General features: G+C 39.7%; 1 protein-coding gene across 1 annotated transcript in view; it reads right to left on the reverse strand.

The window, feature by feature from the left end:
• Positions 1 to 10122, reverse strand: part of LOC122558098 (anoctamin-9-like) — a 108485-nt gene extending 98363 nt beyond the window's left edge. Inside the window, exons 1-3 of the mRNA XM_043706418.1 lie at positions 9992 to 10122; positions 5730 to 5864; positions 926 to 1022 (exon numbers count right to left, since the gene is read on the reverse strand). Of these exons, the coding sequence (XP_043562353.1) occupies positions 926 to 1022; positions 5730 to 5864; positions 9992 to 10122 (363 nt within the window). The remainder of the gene's footprint in view (positions 1 to 925; positions 1023 to 5729; positions 5865 to 9991) is intronic.
• Positions 10123 to 23623: the final 13501 nt, after the last annotated feature.

Raw genomic sequence — 23623 nt, forward strand, 5'->3', positions numbered from 1 at the left:
TAGGACCCGTGGACATAGCCTTAGAATTAGAGGGGGTAAATTCAGCACAGAAATGTGGAGACATTTCTTCAGCCAGAGAGTGGTGGGCCTGTGGAATTCATTGCCGCAGAGTGCAGTGGAGGCTGGGACGCTAAATGTCTTCAAGGCAGAAATTGATAAATTCTTGATGTCACAAGGAATTAAAGGCTACGGGGAGAATGCGGGTAAGTGGAGTTGAAATGCCCATCAGCCATGATTGAATGGCGGAGTGGACTCGATGGGCCGAATGGCCTTACTTCCGCTCCTATGTCTTATGGTCTTATGAAAATTCAATCCATTATTACAATTCCTTCAGCAAACATCCCAAATGGGAACAATAAATGCTGTGCCTAACCAGCGACACATACCTCCTTGAAGGATTAAAACAAATCTAAATATAACAATGATGAAAGATCATAAAGCACCTATATTAATTGGGTGCTTAGTATATGTAGCACTGCTCAGCTGCTGTGAATACGTAATGAACTATCAGGTTGTAACATAATTTTCAGTCTCAATAGTTCAGCAATTGCTAAGCATGCAAACCTTCAGCATCACAGCAGATTATTGTGTATTATACCCAAATTTTGTAATGTTGATTTTCCAGAAAAGGAATCATTACAGACCATGTGTGTGTTTAAGAGTGTTTTTTTACTATGACGTTTGAAAAGAATTTCTCACATTTTCTTGCTCAATAATCTGGGTAGCATGTATCGTATTCATTCTATGTCAGCTTTAAAACCTTACATTCTCATTTCATTCAGTTTTCAAGCACCTATCGTCTTAACACTCAGGAAAAAGAAATAGGATGGATATAAAAACAACTGATTTATCTTTCCTGTGGATGTTATTACAGACTTTTTTTGTTTTGTTAGATGCATTCTTTTTCCTTAATATTTTACCGTACCTTTGCATAGAAGCATGTATCAGAAAGCCTCCACAATGGACACGTCTGATCACATCTCGGACACATGATTATTGTGTGGGCATTGCAGACTTCCTTACTAAAGGTACGTGGGGGAGAAAAACATGGTTAAAGAATTGCATTTATCATAGAAACATACAGTATAGAAAGGTCCTTCAGCCATTGAGTCTGCACCAAAAGAAATTACTCTAAATCTACACCTGTCTTGCACTCCCGCTCTAATCTTCCAAGGAACTATTTTGCAAAATGTGGGAGTGATCAGGTATTAAAGATAACTCAGACAAAAGATTAAGTCATCCTGCAGCACTGAACTACAGAGACCACAAGTGCTTGTTCCAAAGAACTTATAGAATAAAACAAACAGACACTTGGCTCAAGTGATTTTACAGTGTTTATGCTCCATATTAGTTTACTTACACTCTACTTACGTTACTATCGTGTTCTATTCCTTTTCAAATATGTATTTCATTTCCCTTTTATGTTCCTTTTCAATCATTCACAAAATATGGACTCCAATGGCTAAGCTGGTATTAATTGTCCTTGAGGAGAAGATATAAAGTTGCCTTTTAGAACCACTGAAGTTTGTGTGATGTAGGTGCACCAACAGTGCTGTTAGTGCAGTATTGACTTCTTGAGAAGAAGATATAAAACTGCCTTTCGGAATCACTGAAGCTTGTGTGCTGTTAGTATAGGGGGAGTTCCAGGATTTTGACCCAGTGACAGTGAGATATGGGGATGTATTTCCGAGTTGGGTGTATTGCCTTAACGAAATTTACAGGTGGTGGCATTCTGCTGATCTTATCCTTCTTGTTCGTTGAGCTCACAGCTTTGGTAGGTACTGACCAAGGAACATTGAAGATACATATTGGCGACACCGTATATCGAAGGTGAAGGGAATTAATATTCAAGGTGTTAGATGGAGTGTCAATGAATTGGGCTGCTTTGTCTTGCATGTTCTTGAGGTTCATGAATGCTTTTGTAGCAGTATTCATCCTGGCAAGTGGAGAGAGTATTGCATCACACTCCTGACTTGTAGACCATCGACAGGCTTGAGAAGTTAGGAAATAAATTATTTGCCACAAAACTCCCAGTCTCTAACATGTTCTTGTAGCTACTGTATTTGTGTCTTTAATCCAGTTTAGTTTCTGGCCAGTGATAACTCCCACTGTTTTGATAGCGGGCAATTTAGCAATGGTAATGCCATTGAAAATCAAGGGGATATGGGCAGATCCTTTCTTGTTGAAAATGGTAATTTGCTGACACTTGTGTGACATGAATGTTGCTTGTCACTTAACAAGTCCAAGCCTGGATGTTGTTCAGATGTTGAGGAGCAGCAAATAATTCCGAACAATGTGCAATCATTAGAACACATTCTCACTTCTAACCTTATGATGGAGGTGAGTTCATTGATGAAGCAGCTGAAGATGATTGGGCTGGGGACAGTACAATAAGGAATTCCTGCAGAGCTGTCCTGTGGTTGAAATGATTGATATCCAGCCATATTTCTTTGTGCAATTTATGACACCAATCAGTGGAGAACTTTCCCACTGATGCCTTTTGGCTACATTTTAAATGGGGTGCTTGATGCCACACTCTTGAAATGTTACTTTGATGTCAAGAGCAGTCCCCTCACTTTCCATCTTGAGTTCAGCTCTTTTGTCCATGTTTGCACAAAGGCTGTAATAAAGTCAGGACCCCACTGACATAGCAGAATCCAAACTGAGCATCAGCGTGCAGGTTATTGTTCAGTAAGATTCACTTGATAGCACTATTGACAGCACCTTCCATTACTTCGCTGATGATTGAGAGTGGACCAGTTGGCTGGATTAGATGTGCCTGCCTTTTGTGGAGGGACATACCTGCACAACTTTCCAAATTGCTAGGTAGAGGCCAGCATAATAACTGTATTTGTACAGGTTGGCCAAACATGCAGTTAATTGTGGAATGTAAGTTTTCAATACCACACTGGAATATTGACAGGCCCCTTGACCTTTATAGCATCCAGTGACTTCACCTGCTTCTACATATCTAGTAGAGTGACCAAACTGGGTGAAAGATAGCATCTATGCTGCCTAGGATCTCAAGAGGAGACCACTTAGCACTTCTGGCTGAAGACGGATGCAAATACCTCAGCTTTGCCTTTTGCACTGACGTTATAGGTTCACCCATTATCGAGGATGGAGATGTCTTTACAGCCTCCTCTTCCAGTGAATTGTTTAATTGTCCACTACTATTCATGACTGGATGTAGAGCTTAAATATGATCTGTTGGTTGGCTTAGCTCAGTCCATTGCATGCTGCTAATACAGATAAGTATACAAGTAGCCCTGGCTGTATCTACACCTTTTTAGGGGTATGTTGATGCTCCTCTTGGCATTCTTCATTAAATCAGGGTTAGTATGCCAGGCCATGAGGTCACAAATTAAGTCTAGTTGCAATTCTGTGGCTGCTGATTGCCCACAGCATCACAAGGGCATTCAGTCTTGAGTTGCTTGATTTGTTCAAAATATATCCCATTTATAACACAATGCCATGGGATGGAGTGTTAATGGTCATGGAATCATAGAGTACAGAAGGAGGCTGTTCAGTCTACTGAGCTGCTGAAGATCATCCCACCCAGACCCAGACTCAGACTTCTACCACCTAACCTATATATCTTTGGACTGTGGGAGGAAACCATTGCCACTGGAGGAAAATAATGCAGACACAGGCAGAATGTGCAAACTCTACATACACAGTTGCCTGAGGCTGGAATCAAACCCGAGTCTCTGGCACAGTGAGGCAACAGTGCTAACCAATGAGCCACTGTGCTGTCCCAGTTGCTTTGTTAATACAATGGTGGGCCTTCATCTCCACAAGATGTGGTCACTTCTACCTATGTTATTACGCTATTTTGGTGAGGATGAGGTCAGGTACATTGTATTCTCTTCTTGGTTCACTCACCACCTTTCATAGACTCAGTCTAGCAGCTAAGCTCTTTAGGACTCAACAGCTCAATGAGTAGTACTGCTGAACTAGTCTTGGTGATTGGCACTGAAATCCTCCAGGGTATATTCTGTGTCCTTGCCACCTTAGTACATCATCCAAATGGTATTCGACATGGAAAAGAACTGATTCACCACCTGAAAGAGTTGGGGTGGCATGGTAGCTGGTAATTACCAGAGCATTTCTGTCCATATTTCATCTGATAAGACCTTAAGAAATGGAAGAGGAGGCCCCTTTAGCCTGCTCCACCATTCTATAGGACCATGTCTAATCCGACATTCCTCATGTCCGCTTTCCTGTCCTTTTGCCATAACCCTTTATTCCCCTACTGATTAAGAATTGATCTATTTCAGCCCGAAATCTACACAAGAATTCTTCTCCACAGCTCTTTGCAACAAGGAGTTCCAAAAATTTACCACCCTCTGATAGAAGAAATTTCTCCTAATCTCAGTATTAAATTGGTGCCCGTTTATTCTGAGACTATGCCCTCTGGTCATAAACTCTCCCAAGAGGGAAAAACATCCTCTCAGCACTTACCCTGTTAAGCCCTTTAAGAATTCAATATGTTTCAATGAGATCACCTCTCATTCTTCTAAATTCCTTTGAGTAGAGTACAGTTTAACCTTTGCTCAGAAGACAATCCTTCCATTCTGGGGATTATCCTAGTGAACCTTCTCTGAACTACCTGCAATGAAATTATATCTTTCTTTCCATAAGAAGACCAAAACTACTCACAGCACTTAACTGTAGCCTTACCAATACCTTGTAGGATTACAGTAAGATTGCAATGAGACTTTTTGGTATCTAGTATTTATGTTAAGGACTCTCAGGGCATTTACTTCCTAACTGCATATCATTGTGCAGCCACCTCTGGGCTGATGATGGTGATCAAATTGGATAAAGGTGATGTTGAAGCCTTGAGAAAGAGGCCAATTTCCCAGCAGGGGTGCTGATAAGATATCTGAGACATTGTAAGGTATGATTCTGTGAAAATGACTATGTTAGGCTGTTAATTGACTAATCTGTGGTGCACCTCTCCCAATTTTGGCACGAGCCCCTAGGTGTTTGCATAAAAGTACTTTGCAGGGTTGAGAGGGCTGTGAATGTCTTAACGTTTTCCATTGAGTTGGTTGATGACAGAAGGTCCATCCAGTTTTATTCCTTTTATCAGACTTTGTAGTACTTTGATACAACAGGGTAGATTTCCAGACAATTAAGAGTCAACCATATTGTTGTGGGTTTGGAGCTACACATGAACCAGACCACATGGTGGATCTTCCTTCTCCCAAAGAATATTTGTGAACCAGATGTTTTTACATCACTAATGGTTTCATGATCATTAGTCAAACTTTCAATTCCAAATTTATCATTTGAAATCAAATTCCACCATCCACCATGGTGGGATTTGAACATGTATCCTCAGAACTTTAGCCTACATCTCTGGATTACTAGCCCAGTTACAATTTCACTATGTCACTGCCTCCTCACAATTTATATACATTTTAGCCTCAAGTACTTCATATGGAAATGAATTCAAAGCTTCATGAGTCATTGAAGTGAGGTTGCAGTCTCCTTCTCTTTCCTCTGTGATCGTTAGCCGAGATGATGTTCCATACATTATGCTTCCAATAAACAGCCCTTTCAAGTGTAGGATGCTACCAAACCTGGGTCTATCTACTCTTCCACCTTTCTGTTGTCCAATGTTATAAAGCATTAGCAAAGTAGATTTTTCTCCAATAAAATAATTTCTATCTCTTATATTATTTGTTACGTTTGCGACAGAAGCACCAATTATACAGTACCTCACTTGGCTATCTCCAAAATAGATTAATCCGTATATAAAGACGATGAATCCACATACAGCCGCAGGAATCAGCATGATAGTGTACCAACCAAGCCAGGCAAAATACAAGGCAAGACGCTCTCCAAAATACAATCTACAAATAGAAATACAATGCAAATCAACAAAATGTATGATATTTTAAACATGATTTTCTTTATTGTATATTTCTAGCTATGTAGATTAAAGGACATTACATCTACATTCTGCCTTTAACAGGGTCAAACCAAAACAAGCATGCCACAGAAGAATTATTAAATAAAATTTAATGATAAGGGGTTATGACAATGTGATAAAAACACCTTGGACAAACAGGTACTGTATATACTTGAGTTGGAAATTTTTTGACTACCTTTTAAGGTTAAATTTATGGGGTTGACAATTACATGGATACTACTTTTGAGTGGCTGAAATTCATGCCAGTCAAAATTCATATCATATCATGAGCAGAGGCCTAACTGATCTCTAAACGAATAAAGAAAAAAACATAACAAATTAAGATAATTCTGAAAAACTCTTGCAGAGCGTGGCTGCTGTGGCTAGAAGACCCCAAGCGGCGTGGGACAGCTAGCACACTGACTCATAAATATTGACCTGCTATCTGTGAAGAACTAAGGTCAGCTTTTATATGAGATATAAGGAAAATTCCAGACTTTTTGGCCAAAAATAGGGGGTCAACTTTTACTTGATATTGAGTATTACTTGAGTATGTATAGTATGATATAAAGTGCGTCTTATTGAAAAAGAGGAAGGTAGAGAGGCAAACACTGCATATATTGAAGATCTGAAAAAAAAAGCAACTGCCTGGTTGCATCCATGAAGAGAGAAATAGAGTTAAAATTTTTGATATTTTCAATCAATCTGTTCAGACATGTTACGACCTCTGGAGCAGGTGCAACTTGAACCTAAAACTCACCTTTAAGTTCAGGTAGCTGAAGACAGAGCTGCCAATAGTGAAGTAATTAAAATTGAGCACACACAAGAATCTCCAATTGAAGGAGTGCAAAGATCTCAAGACCTGTAAAGCTGAATGAAGGTACAGGAGAGACAAAACCCAAAAGGGTTTGAAAACAAGCCTGAGAATTTTAAATCTAAATTATTGCCAAACAGGGATGTTAATTGAATATTTCTTGTGTTTAATTGCAGGTGGTGGGCATTAACTGGGCACTCCCTTAAGGTCTCATAAATATAAATAGTCAAATGCTTATTTATTCCTGGAAAGGAAGAATGCAATATTCATCAGTACACTTGAGGATGACTAGGGGTCTGTGTGGATATTGTAGAGTGAAGTGCATCATCACCTTTAGAAATGCTTTCATAATTTTATACATTTCCTTTCAAACTGTCAATCACAATAAGTTAAAAGTGCTTTTTAAAATAGCAGTGCATTGATAATTATTGGATTCCAAAGAGGTATAAGAACAGGCTTAAAATATGATTGTTCACTTATAACTATATTTGTAATATTCATCTGCAAGTTAACACTTATAGTTCAGTCTACTTTTTTTTCTGTAGTGAGCTAGTGTGTTTTCTGAAAAGATACTATACCGTAAATTCTCTTTGAAAAGTTACTAGATGGCATGATCAATTCTGTCCAGCAATAGGGGAGGCGCTTATTGGAAACCTCTTTTGGGAGTTACTGAACAGGAGTTCAAAGGAGATAGTCAGGGATGGAAAAGTGAGTATATTATGGTCCTGACTCGTGACTTTGGGACAATTCTGATGCGTGATTGAAATCTGGCTTGAGACCTCATACTTTGTTTTAATAAGGTGGTCTCTCTCTGAAGCAGCAGCATGCAATACTATAGAATTTGTTTTAACAATAAAATGGAAGCTTAATAACCAAAATAAATGACAATAAAGTTGTGGAAACCACCTGAATAAACTTACATTGAATTTTAAAGTGTTAAGCAAAATAATTTTGAGCATAAGGAGTTGAAACTGTGTATACAACTGAGATAATGCTTTTGGATGACTTTGAAGGTTATTCTGCTCTTCTTGCAATAAGAACATTTTTGAAGACCAGAAGGTGGCAACTGCTAGACAGGCAGCAGTAATGGCAGATTAAAACTGATCTACAAAATAAGTCTTTTCTCCATCACCCTCATAACTTCAAGAAGGATAGAGAAAAGGAGGTTAAAAGGGAAGGGAGGCAAAGTGAACAGAAATGAAAGGGCAAGTGGGAATGTCCATAATCTGTCAGAGCAGAAAGAAAGATTAAAATTGAAATACGAAGTGTTTCCATTGTAATAACTAAGAATGCTGCATGTTGCATGGGAAACCCACAGAACTACTTAGTGTCTAAGAGTCTGAAAGGGAAAGAAAACAGAGAATTGAAGCTTTAACTGGAGATAAACACTGCTGACTGCAGGAAAGTGAATAAAGTAGATGACAGATGTAAAGAGTTTTTGTCAAAAGGAAAGCTGGCTGACTTTTTTATTCAAACAATGTGCCTAAGCTCATAACTATGTTAAAGGATACAGGAGAGTTACTCAAAGACTTTGTTTGGTTGGGATAGGACATCGCTTTCGCTTAGATGTACTTTGAAAGCTGAAGTGCTCATAAATTAGATGAAGTGTATCTGAGTTCATCATACAAGTGCAGTTGGAGGGTAATTTGTTCTCTGGAATAGTGATATTAAGCATTGTTGAGAAATTATCTTCGAATAGAGTTGATTTATTCCTGCAGAAATAATTTGGTTATCGTAAAGGAAATCCATAATCACGAATCAGGTTAAAGAGACAGAACAAATGTTTTATCACATGTCGTAACTACAGAAACGGCAAATAAATGAACAGATTTGAATACACAGAAGGCCCAAAAATTGCAAAGCAGGGACTCTTAATTCTATTGACATAAGATTATTAAAAACATGAAGGGAAATGAAAATTTAACAAAGAATATTTACACATAATGAAGCCTGTGGTTTACACTGGATTTAGAAATACCTTTTCGTCTTTCTTTCTATCAGGCCTCCATTTCCCAATCACACCCTTTTATCTATTGAACTGCTCCAGTTACCTTCCTTCACTTCACTTTAACTACTGGCGTAGATCTGTTTGAGGTTCCCTGCTCAGCAGCCACTCCTTCCATCACCTGCTGCCTGAAATTCCATTGTACATATCCTTGCTTGAAATGCACTGTCCTAGCAACTATATAATGTAAGTGGATGTGATGTAGAATGTTCAATTATACCACAAATAGTTAAAATGTTGGAGTCCAAGTGAATGGAAGCATTCTCTGATGCTGTGCAAATGGGAAGGGTTGAGATGAAATTCAGCACTGGATTGAAGACTCTTGGCCTCTTGTCTACTGCTACCTTCCTTGTGGTGTATGAACCTTGTTGGGGCCTCGATCAATTTGGGCTCCAGGAGTTGTATAATTGACAATTGTTGCTTCAATTTCGGGCAGGTCCTCCCTGCATCACTTTCCAGGGCAGGTGTCAGCCTCCACACACTGCATACAACTCCTGGATTCAGAATATACAGGCCACTCCAGAATTCTACATCACTATCTGGCTCTACTTCACATTACCCATCATGCTCCAGTGCATTTGGTTCTGCAACACAGCTGTGAGCTGCATTCATCCATCGACTAATCTCCTGTCCACTAGCAATTCCCTTCTGAATTGTTTTCTGAGACTACACTCCAATGACTGGTTCAACAACAAGGGTGTGGCTAACTATATCCAGTTGCTTGATGAATCTGAAGTTCAGAATCCCATCCTGTATCTTATTCCAACTTCTGGCATTTTGATTTTGCTGGGATAACGAAAAGTCAGTCCTGTCAACCTTGCAGTTGTTGAATGGTTATCTCCTTGGTGCTTTTCTCATTTCTTTTCGACCACCTTCTTGAATGCCTGGCTTAGCCTTGTACAATGCTTATCTGTCACAGTAGCCTGTGGATGAGTGTGGGGTACTAGTATAATCATAATCCTGTCCCAAAAGCTGCTCAGTCACTTTTGTTCAGTCAGAAGGCAAGGTACACAAATTATCATGCAAAGTATTTTTAATTGTTTGCACTGTCCAATACTCTCTGGACAATAATGATGTAGCTCTTGACAATGTTATAGGCCTTGCAAAGGTCTTTGCTCTTGCGCTTGAAATTGTGCCTTAAATCTGACATGGAACACTGAAAGGCATCTCACTAATAGTCTGGCTATAGTTGGCGCTTTTTGGTCATAAATGGGGATGTCCTGTAAAGATATCAGTGACTAGAACACACTTGGTCCTTTCATTGCAGGAGTCAAGGACTATAATATTCATTGCAAGAACTTCCATAAGTGTCCTATTATTTGGTGAAGTTGCTTCGCTGCTTTGCCGAAGTACAACTTTCTCAATTTCAACAGTATTCATGCCCCAGGCAGGTAACACCACTCTCAAGTCAGAGCATTTGTCTTTTCTGAAGTTGGTGTCCTACATGATTATGAACTGTTAACAAAACTTCATATTTGGCATTGTCAGGGAGGATGTGTTACTTCAGCTCACATCTTGTCATGAACCATCCAAATAAGGACTTCATTCTCCTCACTGATCCTCTTCTAGCACCTCAATAGTTTCTGTGCCTGTTGGGACTCTTGCAGCAGCAGCAGTGCTGGGTTGGTGAGTATTGGGACTTCCAGTTATGATACAGGTTACCAATGTCAACAACAATAACTGAAGCTGTCTTAGGTCCTCTTTCATGAGAAATGGCAAAGGTGGAGCCACACATAGATGGACCTGGATTGGATCTGGCTCAGAAGTGCGTGGGTAACACTCAGCAGAAGCATAAACTAATTGTTATGGGGAACCAAGTCAGAATGCTGTCTCTGATTTGGGATATCATCATGGCATCATGGCAGGGATAACCATTCTCCCCAGGGTGTTAGCACATGCATTACTTATGCATAACCTCTACCGGATCAGGAATCAAAGTTGCATGGGCCTAGCAGTGCAATGGGTCTATTGCTCCAAACTTGGTGGATGTTTGAATTGGAGTCTGTAAATATTTCAAAGTCTACATCAATCAGGATGTTTCTGAACTTCTGGGAAAAAGACCACCTCAAAGCTGGCAGTTTGAGTTTTACATTGGAATAATTCTGCTTTTTTCATTTGATACCAATAGAGTTTAGCAATAAACACTTTTCTGTCCTTGAACCTGTGACAGCATTGCTTCTGAGACAAGGAAATTGTTGGAATCCAGTATGCAAAGGAATTTGAAATCTGCATAGCCAAGGACAAGTGATGAAACAAATGTCTGCTTGAGGGTGCAAAAGAATTCATCACAAGCTGGGTTCCAACCACCTGTGATGCTCTGTGATGTATCTCTTGCATTCTTTCCCAACTTCAGCATTCTGATTTCCTCAACAAATTATGGAATGGGGCAGCCAACCATGGACCTAGCCTTGCACAAATCTCCTATAGTAATCAGTTAACCCAAGTGGAACCCTGCTGTTCCCATCCAGTCTTAGGCTAGGTCCACTCCTTGACCATTTGAATTTCCTCATTATTGCTTTCTTGGCAGTGAAGTGCCAAAGGAACATTTGTCCAGAAAAGTTATTGTTCCTCTAGTTTGGGTTTTACATTAAACTACAATAAATGGGATAATACAGTGTCTAGGTTTGCAACAGTCTTCTAGAATGTCAAGCTGAAAGAGCATATGTCATCCAGATAAACAAGGAGGGACTGGAAATTGACTTTACCAAAAGCTGTATCCATCACATGCATCAAGATGCCAGAGCCATTACAAAGTCCGAACATCATCCACAAGTATTCAGAAAGACCCTTTGCCTGTTCAGAATGCCAAAGTTTTAATATCTTGTTCAACACTGGATGGCTGGTTATAACTGTGGACCAAATGAAAATTGAAGAAGTAGTTTGCACCTTTGAGAAATTCCTCAATCCCAGCTGGAGGCTAAGCATCCTTATATGTCTTCATGTTGATTGCTTGGTAATTCACACTAATCCTCAGTTTGCTGTGTTTATTCCTCACAAACTATGGGAGAGGCGTATAGACTTGACAATTCTCAGAGGATACCTCACTTCAGGATTTCTGCAAGTAGTTGGAATTTTTTTCCCAATAGTGGGATATGGCAGTAAGGAATCTTTAATGAATGGGCATTTTTAACTACCATCCTGTGCTTACCAGGTCATAGTACCAATGTCATGATCTATTTCAAAACTTGCCCTGAAACTATGAAAGTAGAAACAAGCTGTTTCCTTTAGGACTCCTCCAACTTGCCAATGTCAAACTCCAAAGTGAGATTTGAGATGTCTCCTCCAATTAGTCAAGTTTAAGGATTACTATGGAGGTTCTTGGCTGGAGGTAAACGTCTTTGTCACTGAAACTGGCAAACTGCATAGGTACAACATTCTACTCTCTCACAATGACAAAGACGACTTCAACAGTTGCACCAAGTGGGAGGTTGGCCACTTGAATTATGTGATACCCTAGCGAGGCTTGATGTTGACCAGTTGGAAAAGCCAGCTTGAGTGCTCAAGAGCAGTCCTAGGGTCCTGTATCAGCTGATGCATTTTGATGCCCCAACTGTCGCTCCATAATGTGTGATTCATGATAATCCCTGACATGTTTTCTAAAATTGTCCATTTAATGCCAAAAGCACAGATGTTCTCATCTTCTTTCCACCAGATAATTAACTGGAACACAAATGAAAACAAATAAATCCAGAACATGAAAAGTATGAGTTGAGGACAGACACGGAGAGTACACTGTAGTCATTAAAGGAGATGTTGGCCTTTGTGAAGAAGCAGAGATCCAGAGTACAGGAAATATCAATCAAGACACTTACAGAAAAACTGATGGGTAATAGTTCACACCTCTGTTCCTGTGTCATTTAGGCACAGTGCGTCTATCTTGTTATATTTACACTTTGCATACAACCAAGCCCCTTGGTTACTAGTCTCTTTCCTGATTGTTTCCCATGATCTTCTTAATGTGATCCTATGTTTCAAGAAAAGATTAAACTGAGGTTTGTCATGATTAAGCCCCCTCCAATTTATTTGGATATTCCCACCTCTGCTTCTGCTAGATGTCCTTTGGTAGCCTGGCTATGGTCAATTTGAAGGATGATGATGTGATTGAACAATTTTACTAGTTCTAAGGATACAGAAACCAGGACCTTCCTTTCTACTTGCTAACTTTTGCAACCTTGTGTTGGATATTAAGATCCTAGCTGATATTACTATTTGCCAAGTCAGATCTCTGGAAGAAATCTGGCTTGGTAGTTGTTTTTTTAAACGTGGTAGTCTTTCACTGAAATATAAGCAGACAAAATACTATAGATTTGGTATTAATAATACAAACTTATTACACAAAAGAAACGAAGATCAAATCGAACAAACCAAGCTACTTCCTTACAATATAAAGATTTCAAAATACACAGCAAAATAAAACCAATCCTATCTAACCCAACACCACCACTTTCCAGAGAGAGTTCTCTTCACTATCCAACAACTAGTTTGATGTAACTATTTTCAATTTACAGTCTTGAGAGCACAATGCCTTCTTCTGTGAATTTCCTCACAACTGAGCCTAAATTTTATTTCCTCCAAATAACCCCTTTGGGGCTCTAACCAAACACTCCAGGAAAAGCTGTTCTTACAGCATGTCTAACCCCAGCAGGTGTCTGTGAACTGCCACCAAAAGTTTCCCAATCTATGGGATGTTCCAAAGCAAAGATCACTTCTTGGTTCTTCTAACCCAAAAGCAAGAAAATGTTTTTCAATATTTGTTCTTTCAGATTCTAAAGTTCTCACAATAGAAACAACTGCAGAAGAGCCCTAGTCATGTGATCTCTACCACATATTAGTTTAAAATCATAGCTTCACAAATACTGGCAAATCAATTATTAAACACTCAAAAACCAACATGGCACTAGATTGAAATCTAAAAGCCCAAACATCATTTATTTGTAAATATGTGGAAAAAAATCATACATCACACAGACCAATGCTGTCCCCAGAAGTCCTTATCAATGCCTCAAATGTTTGCTGTAGACTTCATTGCATATCAGTACCTTTTCCCAGTATTTCCCACAGGCTTTCCTGCACAGATGTTCCATCATAATTGCTACCTGCGTAATTGTGTTCAAGCACCTGTATACCATAACCAGTCAGGCATTCTCAAGTCTGGGTTGATTGCTGGATCATTGGGTATTTCCAGTTTTTCGAGGAGAAAGTGAGGGCTGCAGATGCTGGAGATCAGACCTGAAAATGTGTTGCTGGAAAACCGCCGCAGGTCAGGCAGCATCCAAGGAACAGGAGAATCGACGTTTCGGGCATAAGCCCTTCTTCAGGAATGAGGAAAGTGTGTCCAGCAGGCTAAGATAAAAGGTAGGGAGGAGGGACTTGGGGGAGGGGCTTTGGAAATGCGATAGGTGGAGGGAGGTCAAGGTGAGGGTGATAGGCCGGAGTGGGGTGGGGGCGGAGAGGTCAGGAAGACCTGCTTATCTTAGCCTGCTGGACACACTTCCCTCATTCCTGAAGAAGGGCTTATGCCCAAAACGTCGATTCTCCTGTTCCTTGGAAGCTGCCTGACCTCCTTGGCCTCTTCCATCGCAAGACCATGGCAACACAACACCTGGAGGAAGAGTGCCTCATCTTTCGCCTAGGAACCCTCCAACCACAAGGGATGAACTCAGATTTCTCCAGTTTCCTCATTTCCCCTCCCCCCACCTTGTCTCAGTCAAATCCCTCAAACTCAGCATCGCCTTCCTAACCTGCAATCTTCTTCCTGACCTCTCCGCCCCCACCCCACTCCAGCCTATCACCCTCACCTTGACCTCCCTCCACCTATAGCATTTCCAAGGCCCCTCCTCCAAGTCCCTCCTCCCTACCTTTTATCTTAGCTTGCTGGACACACTTTCCTCATTCCTGAAGAAGGGCTTATGCCCGAAACGTCGATTCTCCTGTTCCTTGGATGCTGCCTGACCTGCTGCGCTTTTCCAGCAACACATTTTCAGCTATTTTCAGTTTTTCCCCTTTATCTGTCAAGCCTCCTACTCATCCAGCAAGGATGATAAGGAAGACTGCTTTCTTAGAGTCACAAAGGTGTACAGCACGGGAACAGACCCTTTGGTCCAATTCGTCCATGCCAACCATTTATCCTAACCTAATCTAGTCCTATTTGACAGCATTTGGCCCATATCTCTCTAAACTCTTCCTATTCATATACCCATCCCAAGGCTTTTTAAATGCTGTAATTGTACCAGCCTCCACCACTTCCTCTGGCAGCTTATTCCATACAGGCACCACCCTGTGTGTGAAAAAAATTGCCTTTTAGATCCCTTTCCTATCTTTCCCCTCTCACCCTAACCATATGCTCTCTAGTTCTGAACTCCTCCACCCCAGGGAAAGACCTTGTCTATTTATCATATCCTAGCCCCTCATGATTTTATTAACTTCTAAAAGTTCACCCATCAGTCTCAAACGCTCCAAGGAAAACAGTCCCAGCCTATTCAGCCCCTCCCTATAGCTCAAATCCTTCAACTCTGGCAAAATCCTTATAAATCCTTTCTGAACTATTTCAAGTTTCACAACATTCTTCATCCTCCATAGCAAAATGGAAATGCTCATGGGAAACCTCTACCTGTGTTTGGTCTAAAGAATCAGTTTCCAATGCTAATACATAAGTCTCCAATGATTGTAGAGCAGATCCAGTCTCCCTTTTGGACATTACTAGTTTCAACTCCTCATCATTTAATTTGTTTGGCCATGTGGCTTTCAAAAACGTCCACTATGACTTGATGCCTGGCCCGTGGTACCTTGCCAGCTATGTCAGAAATGTGATATCAGATTTGAAAGCAGAAAAATAACCAAGATAGTGAAGCAGGGATTTCATTGGCAATAGGTCATTACAAAGGGAAATTAAGGTTAACATGGCATCAAGCCTGAGACTTATATTGGGTTGAGCAATCCTTTGTCTGCTCCTTTTTCCAGTGAGGTGTCTGTTTCCCAAAGGCATCCATTTTTCAAAGAGTCCATCTGAACACTCCAGCTGCCCTCCCTCACTGTCACCAACTCCTGATGAAGGTCTTGGCTCAGCTGCTCATGCTCATCACCATCTCTCATTACCATCTGCTGTTGGAAGTTTAATTACATCACCTGAAGTCAAGGTATTACCACAAGAGTAACCAAAACATTTCTTAACAAGAGGGATATTTCAAATGAAATATTTCAAATGAGGTATATCTTCATTAATTCAGGCTCAGACAGCAATTGTGGAATTAAATATATTAGCACAGGCAATTCATGCTGAAGCTGAGACTGAAGGAGTTCTGGAGTATTATGATAAGAATCAGAGTTCTGATGAAGAAGAGGAGACACCCTCACAGACCTATAATGAGGATTGATGGTTATTCATCAGATAGTGGTACTGTCTAGATATCATAAGAAAATACTGCAATCAGCACATGAAATTCCTTTAACATGGTATGTAGGAATAAGAAACCAAACAATCATAAAATTGCATTTAACCTGACCAAGACTTCATAAGTGTGTAGTGCAGTGCTGTAAAACAATGCCATATGTATCAGGTCGTAGGAAAATCTCAACACATAGTTAAACTAGCACCCTTAATACCTGTAGCAGTTTCTGAAGAACTGTTCAGTCCAATGTTGGTAGATTGCACAGAGCTATTAGGCAAAACTAAAGTATAACACCAGTATATCTTTACATTTATAGATATGACAATCCAATTTCCAGAGGCTATTGCTTTGAGGACAATAGGACATGGAACACCACCACCAGCAAGTTCCCTTCCAGGCCATTCACTATCCTGACTTGGAAATGTATCACCATTCCTTCAGTGTCACTGGGTCAAAACACTGGAAATCCCTCCCTAATGGCACTGTGGGTCAACTCTCAGCAGGTTGACTGCAGCAGTTCCAGAAGGCAATTCATCACCACCTTCTCAAGGACAATTAGGGATGGGCAAAAAATACTCCCCCAGTTAGCAAAGCCTACATCGCACAAGTGATTTTTTAAAAATTACAATTTGCCTTGAACAAATGTATAATACAAAATTAGTAATGATCAGTAATGATCTCTGGAAGTAAATTTCCTTTAGTGCAATGTCATTTTTATTTGGAGTGAGAGATTTGCATAGCATAATGTTCAGTATCTATGCAGATTCAATTATTCTATTGGGTTTAAATTTTGATTGCAATATTCAAGAAATAGGCATTTTGCCCAATGTTTAGGAAAATATGGTAATGCAGATAAGTTCAGTGCAATATAATGAATATTATAGAACATCCATGAACAATCTCCACAGCAGCATCATGTCTAAGTTGCTCATTGTACTGTGATAATGGCAGTATTTTGTCCAGTAAAGGGGAAACTAAGGATATGCAGGCAGCCTTTGTATCATTAAAACAATGTAAATTGACTGTATAGCTTCCACCTACAAATTTTCCTTTAGGATCCAGTGTAGATCTGTTAAATTTTAATCATGAAGTATCAACATTTATTAGTGTTTGATGTAGGATTTGATGTGAAGAAATTCCCCAATCGCTCTGATGAAGAGGAATAACGGGTTATATTTAGATAGAGAAAGTTAGAAAGTATTGAATTAGTGATGCAGAAAATTACTTTTCAATCAGAATCAACAAACTTGGATCTTGATCCTGAAGCAAATGAGATTTAAACTACCTACACTGATTGCTGTAGTGTTATTCAGTATGGTCAATAACATGATTTCACAGATTTAGATAATATAAAAGATCATGAATTTTAAATGCTTGTTGCTTCAGAAACAATGAGCTTTTAAAGCTCAGAACACCAATTAGAAAGTGGGACTTCAAAAACAATAGATGTGAAGTACAGTTGCTTAACAAGAATATATATCAGCTGTTAGGTGCAAGTGGGCATTGGTGAAGCAACTATGTCTCTGCAAGCAATTGTATTTGAAAGTAGGGAAACAGACTTTCAGGCAAATGTATGGGAACATGGTTCTAGATCAAATGTTACAGATGTCTTTATTGAAACAGGAATGCTAGGGAATTTTTATTTGTGTTAGAATCATAAGAAGAATCCAATAACTCTAATTTAAAAACATTGACTTTGGAGCCAGATTTACTCAATATATTTTTGCACATTGATACAAAGGACTTCACTGTGCTGGCAAAATGAAGTTAAATTGGAAGATTTGAATTGAGTGTTTCATATTAATGTCATTTTTATTTGGAGTGAGAGACTAGCATAACATAATTTCCTATTTCAGAGACAAAAACGTTTGCTGGAAAGTTGAAAATTTGAGTTGTTCAGATGGAGTTTATTGATTTGACTATGTAATGTAAAGATTGTTCACATTGCTGGAAAGATGGTGTTATAGCGGGCACATTATCCAGAATGTAAACATGATAAAGTAAGTTAATATTTGATGGAATAAGTTAAGCATTTAATAGAAAGATGATTTTTTAAAAATGAATAAGATATGTACAATGGTTGAATGGGTATGAATGGATGTAAGTCTCAAATTGTGTACTCCATATGTCAAAATGCATTTTTTAAAATGGTGTTTCACGTCTCCATAGGTTGGAATCATGTAAAGCCTACTTTTGTTGTCTTTTTAGATTATCAACTACTATGTAAGATGATGTATGTAGTTTTAAAAGTTGCTGGAACACATTGTTAGTTGTCTCTACAATGTTGCCTTATTCAAGCTGTGACAGAGTAGCCCAAATAGAATAGCATCACATATGTACATTCAGCACAACTTTAAATTTTCAGTGAGGACCAGTTGTTGTGGGCTTAGGAGCATGTGGCATATTAACAATGTAGATTGGTTCCTGGATGGAGGGTGCAGCTTAGTGGGCAACACAGCAGAAACACTCAGCCCATGAAGAGAAAGCTCACTCTCCCTTCTGTTTGGACAAGTAAGAGATTTCCTACTAGCTAGCTCGTTCACCTTTACCTGTAATGGAAAAACACTTTGAGACACTGAAAGACTGAAAATTGGTGCTTCCACAACCATACATCATTAGCAAAGAATCAGAAGGAGTCAAAAGAAAACCAAAGGAAAACAACTCATTGATATCTATGATCCAGAGTTTGTCATAATTGTGCTTCGCTATTATTTTTGTTTCCCATCCACAATATTTGTGCATTTTCTCTTTCAACATTTTGTGTGTGTGTGTGTATGAGAAAGAGAGAGTGAATATGTGGAGTTCAAGTTATATAATAAATTTAAAATCACACAACGCCAGGTTATAGTCCAACAGGTTTATTTGGAAGCACTAGCTTTGGGAGTGCTGCTTTTCATCAAGTGATTGTGGAGAATAAGATTGTAAGACAGAATTTATAGCAAAAGTTTACAGTGTGATGTAACTAAAATTATATATTGAAAAAGACCCGGATTCTTTGTTAAGTCTCCCATCTTTTAGAATGACCATATTGGTTTCAGTTCTTTCATATGTAAAATGTAACTTAACTTTTACCAGTTACATTCTCAACACCAGCATCTCCAAATTATCATAAATTAGCAATTCGACTCATCGTATTTTTGACAATGTTTAAAAACACACAAATGAAGATTAGTGGGAAGCCAGAAAATTGGGAAGCCTTTAAAAACCAGAAGACAACTAAAAAAAATCAGTAAGGGAGAGAAGACAAAATATGAGAGTAAGTTAGCCAGTAAAATAAAAGACAATTTCAAGAGTATGTTTTTGATATATAAAAATGTAAGAGGAGAACAAAAGTCTACATTGAATTGCTGGAAGATGAAGCTGAAGAAGTAGTAATAGGGAACAAAGAAATGGCAGAGGAATTGAAGAGGTACTTTGCATCAGACTTCATGGAGAAAGACACTAATAACATACCAGAACTTCAAGAGAGTCGGAGGTAAGTCTAGCTGGTCCAGCCTACATATTCTCCAGACCAGCAGCAATTTATCTGACTTTTAAATGCCCATGGAAATAACCTAGCAAGCCACTCAGTTCAAGGATATTATGGAAGGACAACAATTGCTGGCATTGCCAGTGATGCTCACATGCCATTAAAAAATAATGATATCTTGATGATCACTTAAAGTGCTAAAACAAGGCCATATAGGCTAGTAAGCCTGTAGGGGCTGGAGATCTGAAATAAAAACAAAATGCTGAAGAAATCCAGCAGATCTGGGAGCATCTGTATAGAGGGAAATAGTTGACGTTTGACTCCAACATGACACCTTTTCAAACAGAGGTTAACTCTTCGTAAATGTGTCTAAAATGATAATGACAGGTCATAAGCGTGGGAGGGATTCCTGGTTAGCCAGAACCATCTGGTAGTTGCAGTATAACAACTTCTCTGTGCTAGAAGACTCCAGGCACTGGTTCTTGCCATGAGAATATGTTATCCCTGTTCCAAAGGGCTGCCCATGCACAAAACACAGATATGATTTTAAAAAACATACACTGAACCAATATTTAAAGTATTCTGAGATGGACAACAGTCTATCTGGAATTAGAAGTTCATTGGCAGAGGTAGCAGCCCCAAGCCTATAAATGCTGACCAACCCCTGCCATTAGATTTAGCCCATGACTTCATGCAAGTTATTAATGGGGAAAGGAGTGTTGTGTGACGAAGAACAGACTCCAAGACCTAAAGTAAAAGATTAGATTGGAAGGCAAGGCTCGTGGGGATGAGGAAGATGTGGGTAAACCTCTGGGGGCAATTGAGGTCCAGATAAAGGTTCAAATCCTGAAGAGAAGCAAGGACAACAATTGGGAGTAGTAGAGCCACTAAGGTGAAGAGTAGAAGTGTGTGATTGGTCATATGTGAGAACAGGCTACAGAACAGGACCTCTGTGGTGAGCAATATGAAAGTGAAGCTGGCAATGTTAAAATCAATAATAAAATCAATAAAATCAATAATACTTTGTGAACTATGTTGAAGCAAAACAGTGCTAACTAACTCAATGTTAAGCTAGGACTTATTGTAAATTATTCTACTATTTTGAAGCTCTGAGCTTGAACTTCTGATGGCAGAATCACCTTAATTATTATCACTGTCACTGTACGTTTTGTAATGAGCATGTGTTTTTTATATTGGTAATGTACTGCCCAAGAAACGGGTGTAAACTGCTCGAGTTCTCAACCTTCCAAGTCAGTTTTTTAAAAAAAATGCTATGTATATTGTCAGATACAGACATACTTGAATTGAATAAGCGGCATGGTGGCTCAGTGGTCAGCACTGCTGCCTCATAGCACCAGGGCCCCAGCTTCAATTCCAGCCTCAGGTGACTGACTGTGTGGAGTTTGCATGTTCTCTCTGTGTCTGCGTGGGTTTGCTCCGGTTTCCTCCCACAGTCCAAAGATGTACAGGTCAGGTGAATTGGCCACGCTAAATTGCCCATAGTGTTAGGTGCATTAGTTAGGGGGAAATGGGTCTGGGTGTGTAGCTCTTCAGAGGGTCGGTGTGACTGGTTGAGCCGAAGGGCCTGTTTCCACACTATAGGGAATCTAATCTAATAGAATGAACTTTGGGCTGTGTGATGATGTGCTCCTTTAACGAGGTTATGCTGTACTTTGCTTTTTTTCTCAGAGCGGACATAAAGCAGTGATTTCAAAAAAGTCTAGGTATGAAGGGTTTTAGGGTCAATTTAATTGTATTTAACAGATGCTGCCTCAGGCAAAAGGCTTTCAGGATTTAAAAAAAACACTTGTACAATGAAAGGAGAGTGGCGAGTTCTCCCAGCTCAGCCTTTCTTTGGTTTAATTTGGTTTGGTTTTTTTAGCAGTTTGACTGTTCACTGAAAGCAGGCAATCAGTTTTGAGGCTCTTGGTCCAAGAAACAGCTACATGGAAGAAGGTGTTCCATGATGAATCCCTCTGCCATCTCTCTCTCTCTCTCTCTCTCCTGTAAGACCCTGTGTTTGATTTTTTTTTTGCAAGGAGAGTTTATGGGGAATGTTGCAAGTATTTGGAACAGCATCATTAAGTTGGAATAGCCTGTTGGGTTTTCTGATAGGTTAAGTTATTCTATATTCTGTTCTCTTTTGTTTGTCTGTCAACTTCGGTAAACTTGCAAATAAATTCTGTTTTGTTTAAAACTAAATGGTTGGGCCAACTGCATCATTCCTGGAATGACCACTCTACACCTGCTTAAAACAATTCGCAAACTTAGGATCCAGGCTACTTTCTTGAAACATTTTGAGGGGGTCTGGCTTGGTCTATAACAGAATGGAGGTTCTTTCCTTGATTTGTTCTATAGTTCCGTTTTGGGATTAGGGTTGCTGGGCTTGAATGCAGCAAGTGGTAGGTGTTGGTGTCTTTTGTTCTTGTTGTTGATTTTGGTTGGTTTAAACAGTGCTTGGGATAGCAATGGCTCTTTCAGTCACCAAGAGTTTTCTGGGGGTGGAAGAAGTAACTTTGGGAGTTTTACAAAAGGTGATTAAGGCCAAGCTGCTGGAATTAGCAGACAAGCTGGAGTTGGAGCTACCTCCTTCCATGAAGAAAGGACAGATAATTACAGCAATAGCTCAGCATTTAAGTTTGCAAGAAATGCCATCAGAATCTTTAGACACGGCTAGAAATCAATTGAAGATGAAGCAGCTTGAGTTAGAGGCAAAAGACAAAGAAAAGGCAAAGGAATGAATTACAGTTAAACATAGAGGAAAGAGAGAGAAGAGATAGAAAAGGAGAAAATGGAAAGAAAGAAACAACAGGAGTTTGAACTTCAGAAACTGGCACTTAGACCAGGAGGTCAGCTTAAAACTTTGGAGGAGTTCAAAGATTCACTTCCTGAAGTAGTGAGAACTCATGTGGAAGAGAAGAGAGTTAAAAACAGCTGAAATGGCAGATGATTATGAATTGGTCCACAAATCAAAGTTTGGCTTCCAAAATCAGTTTCAACCCGTGAGCAATAGAAATTGCGGAAAAGAGAAATCCTGACATGGGAAGGGAAAGGTAGATCTTAGTGAAGATCATAAGGATAACTTACCAAGGGGTAAAAAAGAAAATCTTGAAGGAAAGAGAAGTTAAAAAGCACCGATGTTTTCACTGCAATAATGTAGGCCATATGAAATCACAGTGTTGGTGGGTTAGAAAAAGCACTGGGAAGCCAGATGTAGGAAAACAGGATAAGCCAGTAAATTTTGTTAGAGCGGTAACGGAAAGCATAGTGGAGGCTAGAAAGCTGCACCAGAGTGTACAGCCTGGTTGGAGGCTGGTTAAAGAGGACGTGCCAGACCTTTTTAAACTATATACCTGCAAAAGTAGAGTTTACTCGCATAAGCCAGGAGCAGCAGATAAAGAAGTTAAAATATTATGAGATACAGGATCCTCTCAATCTGTGAGTTGAATGATGAGGAGACATGTACCTCTGAAAGACTATTGCCAGAAAATGTGCCAGTAACGGGAATTCATAGTGAGACAAGAAGCGCTCAATGCTGTGTAGAGTGGGGTTAGAGTATCCAATAAGAAGTTGTGGTAGGAGTACTGGATAAACTCTCAGCTCCATGAATACAATTTGTCCTTGCTAATGATATACAGAGGAACCTCAATTATCCAAATGAGAGGGGCGGGCACTATTTCATTTGGATAATCGATTATTTGGCTCATCAACTCAATGCCTTTCCTCTGGGGCTCAGAGTTTTCTGTTAAGTCTGCTCCCTGTTCAGGAGATGAGGCAGCAGCACAGTGCATGCGAGCCCCTGTCCAACACCTCCCCACAACACTGCCCCGCCCCGCCTCCCCAACCCCATGCAGCCATGCTCCCGACAAACCCCGCCCCTCTACCCCCGGGCTGCTGGAGTGGACACAACAGTAAGACTGCTGCTGCCTTTGTGGGGTAAGCCTCCAAAACAAACACACACACACACATCCTTTTTACTGCAACATTTTGACAAGTTCTATCTCTGCCCTGTACAGGACAATGT

Source organism: Chiloscyllium plagiosum, chromosome 16 (assembly GCF_004010195.1).
Source record: "Chiloscyllium plagiosum isolate BGI_BamShark_2017 chromosome 16, ASM401019v2, whole genome shotgun sequence".
NCBI lineage: Eukaryota > Metazoa > Chordata > Chondrichthyes > Orectolobiformes > Hemiscylliidae > Chiloscyllium > Chiloscyllium plagiosum.